Source organism: Abrus precatorius, unplaced genomic scaffold (assembly GCF_003935025.1).
Source record: "Abrus precatorius isolate BTA unplaced genomic scaffold, Abrus_2018 Scaffold10, whole genome shotgun sequence".
In the NCBI taxonomy this organism is placed as follows: Eukaryota; Viridiplantae; Streptophyta; class Magnoliopsida; order Fabales; family Fabaceae; genus Abrus; species Abrus precatorius.
This window is the reverse complement of record NW_020874292.1, coordinates 12,874,875-12,887,994: the sequence shown is the minus strand read 5'-3', so window position 1 is coordinate 12,887,994 and position 13,120 is coordinate 12,874,875. Positions and strand designations below refer to the sequence as shown.

At 30.2% G+C, this 13,120-nt stretch overlaps 1 protein-coding gene across 1 annotated transcript; it reads right to left on the bottom strand.

Moving 5' to 3' along the window:
• Positions 1-12,604: 12,604 nt before the first annotated feature.
• Positions 12,605-12,877, bottom strand: LOC113853105 (mini zinc finger protein 3). Its single transcript, XM_027483559.1, has one exon. The coding sequence runs from the start codon at positions 12,875-12,877 to the stop codon at positions 12,605-12,607; it is 273 nt and encodes a 90-aa protein (XP_027339360.1).
• Positions 12,878-13,120: the final 243 nt, after the last annotated feature.

Genomic DNA, 13,120 nt, shown 5'->3' with positions numbered 1-13,120 from the left:
CAGCCTAAGTAATCCAGAAGGAACCGAGCCGGTCCGGGAGCGACCCATTCCGGTATCTGGATCCAGACAGCACAGCTCAGCATGAACTTACCATTACATGTCTACCCACCTAAACATGTAACTCGGCTCTATAATGATGCAAAACATATCTTAACATGATGCACACCGCCAAAATTATTTTAACAGCTCAATTAAGGCAAGTTTATAGTAGATCAGCCAAAATCTCAGCATTTTAAATCAATTAACAGCAGTTACAGCTTAGAAAATAGCTTTTATTCAATAGATCTAACAAAATCATATTAAAACATCTTGAAATAGCATATTAAACCGTTCAAAACGTAGTTCATAGGTTAAAGTAAACTCTCCTGACCTCAGAAAGATGATTCACACTAGATCTACCGAATATTACTTGTTTTAATGCAAGATTCACCGAAGATTCGGCTTTAGAATGAAGTTTCTCCTAAGAACACCATGAACTTCTATGAGAAAGAGGAGGAGAAGAGAAACGAACTGTTCATCGCCTTACTGTTCATGCCGGAAACACTGTTCAGGGCACTATTCACGCCAGAAATACTGTGCACGTGTATTATACACGCACTGTACGTGTATGTGACGTCAGCAGTCACTGTACATACGCGGTTTTCACTGTTCATACGTGGTTTGCACTGTCCATAGGCAGTTTTACTGTTCATCTGACACTGTTCATACGGTACTGTTCATTTTTTTTGTTTTTTAAATAATTTCAAACTCCATCTAAATCTATTCCAATACCAAATAATCCTTCAATTAACATTTAACAAGTATAAAATATTATAGATTACTCAATAATAAATCACAGGCCTGACACCTCCCTACAGCAAAGGAGCGTCAAAGAGCCTGATTTTGGACGCTTACTTTTTGCTACAATGAGAAATCCTGAAACTCACACACCTAAAACTCTCCTAATTTCAAACATCATGTATTAACAATTCACACGAAATACAAAATTAATAAATTAAAAAAATAGGATGTTACAAATTTGAACCCATGAAAATGAACAAATTTAAAATTTACACTTTGAGTAAAGCTAAATTTGATATCAACAATCAATTACTAAAAATTGTACATGTACTTTGAATCATTATCCACAACCCAATTTCTCAAAATATATAAGTTTCAAAATCAACATTTAAAATAATTACATATTGTAATCAACTCTAAGTAGAAATTTAATCAATATCTAAATAAATTAAATCCTAACAGAGCGGTTCCCTTCCTATAATCCATTGCGAGCATGATCTTAGGACAGATCCATCTTTACTTATTTCTTCTTTACCTGAAAATGGTTGTAAGGGTGAGCTTTTCTCACCTAACTAAATTCTCTTTTTATAATATTATCAGAATAATACATTTTAATACAACATGCAATAAAATAGAATCATTCTATTCTTAACAAATTCTTATCAGACAAAATTATCCATCTACTCCATTCATCCATTATTCATACATAATTCATTTCTCATTTAATCAATCCAATCAATTTTAATTCCTAAAATCATACCGCTTTATTCATTTGTTCATTTATACAATTGTAATCAAATAACATCACTCCTACACATGTTTCTCCACATTTAACCAAAGATCATTATCTAGTTCATAATTTTGTGCCACTTATCCATTTCAAATCTAAACATTTCATCAATTAACTGTACTCTAGGTACTCATGGGCCCCTAAATCATTGCCAATATATTCTTACTAAGTATGAAGGACTTATGCCAGCATGGATAGTCGCTGGTCAGCCAAACCACATACGGATACAACGTGTGCGTTCATGACCCTCATAGCAAATATATAGTTAAGAGTTCAATTAAGAAATGAGTGTAAGACCTGTAAATGCATCCCACTTTTACTTATGTACACATCAGTGAACAACATTTACCACTTTTATTTTCTCCAAATTTCCATAATCTGCTCCAGACCCTATACTCCAAGTGTATCTCTGAATTTTCCATTATCATATCTCAACAGTGGCATATCAATAATAATATCATCCTAATACAAGTGTTACAATCACACTAATCGATGTATTACAACCTGTGTGTTATAATCTGACCCGTCGATGTATTACAACACAAATATTATAATCTTACCAATCGGTATTTTCGTAACACATGTATTAGTATTCTTTTTTCTTTTTCTCCATGCATATTGATCAATCATTCAAATCACATACTTTCCTTTTTATTTAATAACATACACGACTTTCAGTCTACATGCATAATTTCATACATTACTCTCAATTTCATAAATTATCTTTTTGTAATCAATCAATTTCATACTTTCTCAATATTTTCATAGGTTCCACAAATTTCATTTTCAACACCTTTCGTGGACACTTTCCAATTTCATGCATTAGTAATTCTTATATAGGCACACTAATCTCGCACAACTATCAAATCTTTTGTTTCAGCACATTCACAAGACAATAACATATTATCATACAATTCATCACAATATGCTGAAGGTCAAACATTCTCAGACTCAGCCCAATCGTACAAATCAGAAATATATAGTTAGAGATCATATTCTCTTGATCTTAAATATGTCTTCTAGCCTAAAGTTTAACATTTTCTACCTTTTTATCATTTAACACACATACTATTCAAAGAAGTGATAACTTCCAACATTAATTATGCATCTATAATTTGAATAACTTGTCTCTAAACTTCTTAAAATCATTCTTGCTTACTATTTTTACTATAAACTCAGTTTTAAGCAATTTCAAATAAATTAAAATTCTCTCTTATACTAAAAATCCATTCTCACCCTATACTTTCAGTGAAACTTTATAGATTTAATATCCGGAATATAACAACTCAATTCTTTCAAGATCACTACACATATAAATAAAACCTAGTGTTTGAGCATAGCTCCCCTTACCTTGAAATGAAAATTTAAAAAAAGATTGATGAAGTTTAATGTCTTAGAATCGAGATTTTCTTAAATATCATAAGATACCTTTCAGAAATATAAAATGAAGAGAAACCAACAGTGAATATAGAGTTAAACTTAGAGAAATTTACTTATAATTGCTTAGAACAAACTTACAACCTTAGATTCAAAGAACAATTAGAGTTTGAAGGGGTTTAATCTGAGGGAATTAAGTGAGAGTTCAGAGAGTTTTGGGTGAGAACGTGAATGGAGGTGAAAGATGAAGTTTTCATGTTGAAAAACTCTTAAATACCCCTCAGCCTCGTGATGCTCTCGCTACAGCGAAAAGATCAAATGAAGTTTTTCCTCTGCTTTTTTGATATTTTTGCTCCATTCAAAATTTCTCGCTGCAGGAAAAACCTCTTGCTGTAGTAAAGGGGTGGTTTGGGCAGTCTTATCCACTTTTCGCTGCAGCAAGAACGCTCCAGAGAGCTTGATTCCACCGCCTTATTCTCACTATAGCGAGAATAAATTGCAACATCCAATTGCGTGCATATTTAGCATAAAATGCAATTATAATAAATACAAAAATGGGGATGTTACACTTCTTTGGGTTAGAACTAAATTCAATCATTAATAAAATTCCTAATAATTTAGCAAAATTCCTTAATCATTACACCCTTGACTTAATTAGTTCTCATGGAATATACCTATCCAATTGAGATTAAGCCATAATTAACTTGTACTAAGCTTATCTCTTAAGCATGATTAGGTGTACTAGTTCCTAATTATTTGCATACCTTGTTGCCAAAGTTTCTAAACATTTTCCTACCCATTTTCACGTGAATTTTTGGCTCTTTTCAAGGAATTTTGGGCAATTTTTTCTTGCCTTTTGGGATCCTTTTTAGCACATCAAGAAAGCTCTTCCTATGCCCCAACTACCATAAAATTTTCATATTTTATTTTATTCATTTGCTTGTCCAAAATGAGCCACCATTCTAAGTCCTTTTAGGGATATTTTGGTCAAATTTTGTAATTATATATATTTTTATTTTTCGTTCTAAGAGACTTCATATAATTCCTATAATTCTAATTTAGATCATCAATATTTTTTTTTGGTATTTAATCTCTACTCACATTACCCAATTTCTGCTTTAATCAATTTTGTTTCGATAAATTTTTCTAAGGTTATTTCAATTCTCAAGTTCCCATGTAATATTCATTTACAATTTATGGACATCGATATATTTGATAGCTAACTTTGAAGTATTAAGAATTTAGGGAGTTACATTTTTGGTTTTCCACCTAACAAATAGATTGACTAATAAAATATAAGAATTCGGAGGAAAGCATGACTTGCATACATTCATGAATCCAAGCATTCTATTACACCTATAGAAAACTAGTGTGATCGTAAAAGTTAAGTAGGACATGAAGAATTAAAAACTTGTAATTAAGTAACAAATTACAAATAATAGCAGCAAATCAGAAGAGCAGACTAATAAAGTCCATATCAAACCACAAAAAAAATATGAATAAATAAAGCAAACCAGTTGTCATTAGATAAATCATAATCAATAAAATGAAGTGTTGATCAATAGAGTCATTAACAAACCTGAGCATTTGACATTAGAAGAGAATCTTGCTAATCAAGCAAAACCGCAAAAAGGACAAAGGCAGATGTTCACTAGAAATAGAAAGAGATCACTAGAATGGAGTGAAACTGCAACAGTGTCCATTAGGCCACTAGAAAGGAGTAGTGCTGCAGTAGCAAATAACACAAAAAAGAGCCACTAGAAGTGGAACAAAAGTAGTAGCAACCAACACAGGAAGTTCTGTTAATGATTTTCAATTGGGATCAAAGCAACATCACTCTACTTCCAACAAGGTCCCAATGTCTCACTTTCACAAATTTGTTTTGCATTTTGTGGTTTCAGAGTCTCACATAGAATAGGAAGAATGAGGAAATGATATCGTTTTCAATGATTTTCTTGGTAGATTTTGTCCAAGTTCACAAAGGAAAAAAATAATTATAACAAAAGAACTGTCAATTTTTACCGATTTTGGGTCATTTTTAATAGTTTTTGACTGATTTTTCACGTATATAGTTCCCTGGTCCATTTGGACCAGCCATCATACTAGTTCACTGGTTTTTTAGTTGAACCAACCAGTCCGATTCTAACATCCATACTTCTCATTAGGAAGGGAAATAGGAAATAGCAGGCCGTCTACTTGGGGCCACGACTTAACCTTTTTAAAGTCTAGCTTGGCCAAGCCTATTTAATTAATAAGTTTAATTTAGACTTTTTAAAAACTTAATTAATTAAATAAGTCAGGCTTGAGTTTAAGAAAAAACCTATTAGACTTATTAGAATGGCCTATTTAAAATTTATAATAATATATTAAATAATTTTATATAAAAATTATAATATAATAATATATTAAATTAATTAAATTTTAAAATAATAAAATTTTAAATTAAAAATCATAATCTTTTTCGTTAGAAGAAAGTCTCTACTACATACCCTCTAAGAGAAAGAGACTTAATTGCGAGAGTCTTTTGCATATCTTATATGCATAACACTGATTTATATTGCACTATTTCGTCTGTGATTTAAAACTGATAAATAGAAATATGTAATTTTATTATACATATTTAAAGTGTTGAATCATTTTTTTGATAATTTATTTAGATATAAGCCTTATAACTTTTAAAAACAACATACCTATTTAAATAGTTGAAAAACCTATTTACAAGGAAGGTTAATGACCTATTAAATGTTTCAATATGAAGTAGGCCATTAAAAAAGCTAATAAGTCAAATCAAGTTTTTAAAAAATGTCAGACTAGGCTTAATAAAAAGTCTATGATAGGTAATATCAGACTTAGGTTTTAAAATTATTAAATAGGTCAAACCATTTTATGCAAAGCTTGACATAACCTAGCCTATTTCCATGCCTACTTCTCATTCTTTTCTTTTTAAAAACCATTTTTTACCAAAGAAATGGTAGGTCTATGTGTCTTTTTCGTTTTACCTTTAACAAGATAAGAAACTACAAAAGAATAGTTTGAAGTTTTTTTTAGAAACTTTTGGCATACCAATAATTTTTTTAATACACTCTTCAATATTTTTTTTTTATTATTGGGTAGTTTTTCATTAAAAAAAAACACTTGTAAATTTATATTTAAAAAATTTATTTAATTTTTAAAAATTAATCAATTAAAAAAATATTTTAAAAATGTGATAAAAAAAAGTGTATTATTATTATTATTATGATTATACCTCATCTTTAAATATTGCTTTTGAGTAACGCATGCGCATGACCACGAAGTTAACGGACATCATCTCCTTTTTTGCTAATTAAAAAAAAACAAAAAAAAACACCATTTATTTTCAATCAGTTTAGGCTATGTCATCAACTTTTGGGTTGGGCTATTTCTAGTTCCTAGTCCTTGTAGTCTGATATGGGTCATCCATAACACAAGCGAGATCCATTGACCAAAAAGGAAGAAGTATAGGGACATCTGTTTTACTTTTGACACTACTTAGAACGACGTTTCCCAGGGATTTCCCCTCTTTTGATTTCTCTGGTTCAACAAGGATACAATCTATTACCAACATTATCAATTTTTCCTTTGCATTTTAATGCTTTATTCATAATCCTAAGTAAGAAACGATAATAACTAAAATTTGGAATCGATCTACCTTTTACGTTTGTTGCACCCTTTGGAGTATATGTAGTGTAAGGTAGATGAAAAAGATTAGGATATATCTATAAACCACTAATTTGATCAAGTTCGCAAATGGTAGCTGGGCAGATTAGCCGTACTTTTAATGACTACATTTCATTGTACTCAAGTTACTTTGGCGTGGCTGGGAACTACTACTACTATTATTATTTTTATTTTTATTTATTTGGTCTCAATGTGGGATCTACTATTTAGACAATTTCTGCAAATAAAATTTTACGAATTGTACGAATGTAATTTTTGGGGAAGTTTATAAGTGATATGATTAGCTGTTTGGTTTTTGGTTCACACCAACAGGTTTTTATGACTTTGGTTTATATTTAAGAAAATGGTTCATGGACCATTAAAAGTAAATATATTTAGATGTTTCTGTTATATTTATAGTATATTTTTAAGATTTATGTAAATAAAAATTAAGTGAAAGACAAAAATTATAATACATAATATCACAATCGTATCAATTTTTAGAACATACGATAGTATCAAATAATATAACTGTTAGATTTATCACTATATTAGTGATTCTTCGTTGGTCAACATAAACAAAGCGCCTGTTCCATATATTGTGGAACTACGTTTTGACTTGCCAAAATGTTGTCACAAGAAAAAGTAATGTATAATCTGACTCAAACTTAATCTACTTAATTTTAATGGATCCCTCTATACAATAAGCATTGCCACCAAAGTACTCATCAAGTATTGGAGAGAAAATACATCAATATTAATTAACAGTGGAACAATTACTTGCAATTATGGTTAATACAATACTTACTCAATTATGAATGTCAATGAGATATATAAGTGCTGTTGGTATAGCTTATAATCTCTAGCATATTGATTCTGTATGCAAATTAGGGGGATGGAGGGGAGTTCTATGGAGGACAGCGGTGGTTCTGTTTAATTCCTCTTGTCGCAATGCAAACATGACACATTCAGCACCGACGTGTATTTCACGCGTCGCCTGCTGAATCCAACCACTATATGATTATCACCAACACAACTCTCTGTACTTGTTGCCTCTGTGAGCAGACCCATGTGACGCAAGAGGGGAAGGATCATGTGCCAATTTGCCCTAGAGATAAGGGAACCAACCAAGGTACCTTAGCTAGGTAACACTCATAACACAGTTCTAGTTAATATTATGACTTGTATTATTCATGGATCATGAGGATTCCTAGATATTTATCTTTATAATAATTATATTTTTATTTTAAATGATCATTCATAAATTATAATTGTATGTCCAGGATTTGTGCCACAAAATAGTTAATATATTAGTTGAAAATTAATTTTTAGTTGAAAGCTGTTATACAAACTTATTAAATTAAAAATATTCAGTAAAATAAGCTGTTGAATTAATAGATAATATAAAAAGACACGAAATAATATGTTTTTATATTTTTTATTTTTTATACATTTAATTATGATTTTAGATTTTTAAGTTGATTTTAAAACCTTCATCCAGCCTTCAAACACCTCTAAACAATGAACTATTTTTTTATACATCAAAAAAAATTTTAATATATATATTCCATTTTTTAGAAAAAACAGATAAGTAATTTGTAAAGACAAATGAAAAATAGTTATATATTATAAAAATAATTATGATATTAAATGATCAAATTGATAATTTATATATTAAATAAATGAATAAATTCATTTATATGAATAATAAGTAAGTGTATTGTTAGCATAATAATGAGTATAAAAAAATTAACAATTTATATATTCAAATAAACTTACATGGTAATTAAATCATTTATAGTTAGCTGATTAAATTGATTAATCAAACTCTCTTATTTGCGATTTTTGTTTCCTATCGTAGTTTAGATTGGTGAGTGAAAATGTAAGAGTGTAGATATATATATAATAGTTTGTGAGTATGATGGTTGATTATTCGTTAGGTTAGGTAAGCGAAGCGGTTGTTTGCCGAGTTCCTTCCAATCTGTCATCCTTTTCTGATAGCCCTTTTCGTTTGCAAAGAAAGAAATATAATTAAATCATATATTCGATTAAACAAGAAAAATGTTAGCTTTAGTTAAAGGTTTTCATTTTAAGTAATTAAAAATAATATTTTTATTATAAAAATGAAAAACATTATTATATTAAAAATATTATACATTTTATTTTTAATAAAAATTATTATTTATAAATATTTAAAATCAGCTCTAAATACTGCCATTAGACATATTTTGCTTGAAAGAATACAAAACAACACAGTCACGCACGCAAATTCATATATATTAAATGAATTTTTTTATGTAAAAAGAATAAATTTTAACCGTTAAATATTATCATAAATAATTAAAAATCTATTATAATATATAATAATTCTTCATCTTTTCATTTTAATTTTATGTTATGTAAACAAAATCTATCCATTCTCCCTTATTTTCTTTTCAATTCCTCATTGTTTCACTATGTGATATGTCAATTTTACTAGTTAATTACGGGAGAATAATTACTTAATTCATTTTTAAATAAATTTTGAAAATTCGTTCTTAACATTTTTTTTCATTCTTAATAATGAAATTATATATTTATATATTTTTATCTCGAAACTTTCTCTCTGCCTCATTTAATTTTCATTATAAAAATCATCACCCAGAATATCTTTATATTAAGTGGGAATAAAATATCAAATACAGACAAATTTTCAATTTTTTAAAATATTTTTAATAAGTACTAAGTCATCTATATTTAAATTTTATAATATAGTTATACTAAAGGTGATTTAACACAAATGTTTATGAACTTGAAGTTTATGTTTTAAGCACCAAGTTTTAGACAATTTAAATTTATCACTTTTTCATTTGTCTAGATCTCATTAATCATATAACATTCAATGATAATTCTTATTGTAATATCAAGTTAACAAATATAAAAATGACTAAATATAACTGAGTAAATAAATTTTTACAAATTTAAAAATAATTTATATATCATTCATGCTTATAAACTTGGACTTTATGTTCTAACTTCCAAGTGTTATGCGTGTGTATTGAATGAAAAGACGATGAGATTAAACTGATGAAAAACACTTGTATAAATGACACGAAATGATAACTACTTTCTTATAGTTGCACTGATTTATTGAACTCTTTCTTTTAGAAAAACAATGTGTTGGGTGAGAAATTGCTAGAACGCAATAGAAAATTGATCTTTTAATTGTCATAGATTATCCAAACTATGCATGGGTCAATTCAAATTTAGTAAAATACAGAAGTCATGTGATGTTTTTAGGATTGCATTTGCATGGCATAGCAACATATAACCAATCTCATCATCATCATCACCATTAGTACTTCATTTTGCATGAGATCATTGTGAGTGGGAATATGAAAGATCGAATTTCTTTATGTAAGAAAAATATTAGACAAACTCTACAACCTTCCAGTTAAATCCATTTTCATCTTTTATTACCATTGTATCATCTCACTGAGTTTGTTATATTTGAAAGACTGCTTGAAAGGGATTGAATTTGAACCTCACCCACAATTTTGAAGAGTCCAGTAATATATAGTACCATCAAAGTTCAGCTGTCACATTGATTTTCATCTAAAGCTAGTAGCAAGATCACGCCAATGATTAGACAAGTGAAAAATTAAAAAGAAAAAAGAAGCTGCGACTGGACTCAATCACTTTTGGTTGGCATTATTTCATCCCTCATGATACATTATAGAAATAGTGGAGATGGTAGAGCTTGACTCAAAGGGATTTTTATGCTTTTCATGAGCTTGCATTGTAGAATATTAGCCAAATTTACAGAAAGTGAGGATGAGCAAGACAAACAAGGACATGCACTCTCATCTATCCCCGACAAAGCGTAGACATATTTTAAGGCCAACCATCCATCTATACCTAATTAGGGGGCTCACATGCATGATTAAATCCTTATTCTTTTGCACATTTGACGATTCCTACATTACCCTTATGAAGCTTGTGTGACTAACATAGTGATTGGTTATGTCTGCCATATTTAATTGGCTATTCCAAATTGGGAATTTTTATTTTATATCAAAAACATTGATGGCCCTCTAAAAGTACTCCCCTTGAATCCATAACTTAAAAAGAAACAATATTAGGCACCATATTGAGTGGTTTATCGGCCTTTAGTAAATTTTCTATTCAGAAGCGTTTGGACAATAGGTATTTGATCCACCTATAATAATAGAATGCGCCTGGAAACTTGATACAACATATCAATACCTTTTGCCTTTTATGATACTTCCGAAGCATGATATCAAATTTCAATTTATCATCCATAACTTTATTTTTGAAGAGCCCCGATATATAGTTCTGTAAAGGAAGGGGGAAAATGTTACTAAGAATGTTTCCGTACTTCAATAACAATCTAAATTCTGATTGTGTCGATCACTTAATCAAGTACATTTTTTTTTTTATTAATATATTTTCCTTACAGATTACTAGTTAACTAGTATATATAGCAATAAAATAAACATTCAGATCTTATGGGAAGAAGTAGATTGCTAATTTACACTCATATCAAGGTGATAAATTCGTTCAAAGACAAGATACATACATATTTTTCGTTCATTACAAACAATAATAAACAACTAAAGAGCCCATACATCTCAAGGCAAAAGCTAGGAAGCGCAGGTGCCACTTCCAACTTGTTAAAGCTACTTGGATTTTGCTTTATTTTTCTACCTTTATTGAAACAATTTCCTTGTGGTGTATGACCAATTCCACTGACTATACCCCAAAAGAGGGGTGGTCACCTCCACAACAATACTAATTACCTTTAGTCAACTTTAATTAATATATTAATATATCAAATGAAATATTTTTATGGCATATCCTTGACATGATTGGATACAAGTGGGCCTTAAGGAATTATATAATATTTCAAACAGTAAATGATTGGGACAAAGATAATTTATTTTCAACACGTAGGCACTAACCTGTTTTCTTGCCTTGAAGACATGACAAAGAAGAATACGCAGTTTATATCTTTTGGCTTTCTAAGCAGAATCGATAATTTTACACAACTATGCTTCATATAAAACATTTATACTGTAATTGATGATGTAGAAACAGGGTGGCGTTGAGAAACCATCCAACATTTTTTTCCCTCGATTTTCTGTGCTTCTAAGTGCTAAATAATTTTGTTTAGTTGTCTCACTCGGGAGTGGGAGAGGAAGCATGGAAAGAATAGAACAATGAACATTCATAAATAATATTTGAAGTGGTCAAGCACTAGCTAATTGAACAACTGATAAAATATATGCACCTTTTAGTGCACGCTCACGCACACATGTATATATCATAAACGGGAATCAGTAAACCATATCTCTACTATTACACTATTCATGAACAGGTTGTTTCACTGGAAATTATACTTCTGTAAGTCTATATATGTATGTAAAGGGTAATCAAGTTTGATTGTATATTCAAAATTGGACACCTGACTTATGAATTAACTGCAATACAATGACCAATACGGGAATTAGGCTTTTATTCCCAACTCGAAACATATCTTTAAGATCCAAATAATTAATATAAAAAATCAAATAGCTACTACATAGGTTAAAAGTTCTATACTGTGAGTATATATATTTTCCACTTCTTAGTTCCTCAACCGATTAATCAAATACTTTCTCGTTATTAACCTTTAATTATCTGAGATTCTTAACCTACCTTAGGAAGAATGTTACAAAGATGAAAAAATAACAGAAGAGGAAGAAGAAGAAAGAGAATAGAAGCTGGGGAAAAGAAGAATAGAAAACCTGGATTTATAATATTCCAAAACACAAGCCCTCAACAAATTTTTCTTCACAAGAATAATAAATATCCCTATTGGCAGTCAATCAATCATCCACGCTTACAAGAACACAAAAGAAAGAAAAATCCAATCAGTCAACTAATTTGATACACAAACTCTGCACTCTATTTTTGTAATTTCTATTTCTTCCTTTTTCTTTAGCGAGCAGAATTAGGAGGAGAGTACTCACAGACAACCTCAGTTTGCACTTCCTTTCTGTGAAAGTTCCGATGGCAGCCACAAGCAGCACAAGTAAGTGCCCCACTAGTTCCCTCCCCTGTACTTGCCATGAACTCCCTGCAACCATCCACAGCATACCCTCCAATATTTGCTGCATGATTCTTCTGGCACTCCCCATATCGAATGTTCCTCATCACTGATGATGTAGTATTGGCCACATCCCTTTTCACCACCACTTGTCTCTTCTTCATGCTTGATTGTAAGAACCCTAATAAACTCAATCTCTATGTTTGACTGAGTGTGTGTGTGTGTGTGTATTTTGGGCGAAACAGTAAACTGATTGGAAGTTGGAACCCGAAATATATATACCCAGGAAATCGGATAGTTGGATGATGATTACTCGAGATAGCTCTAGCTCTATATATATGTTTGAGTCAGTGCTTGATGATCATGACTAACCCTAACCCTAGTGTGTAAATTCGTAAGTGGCTTAT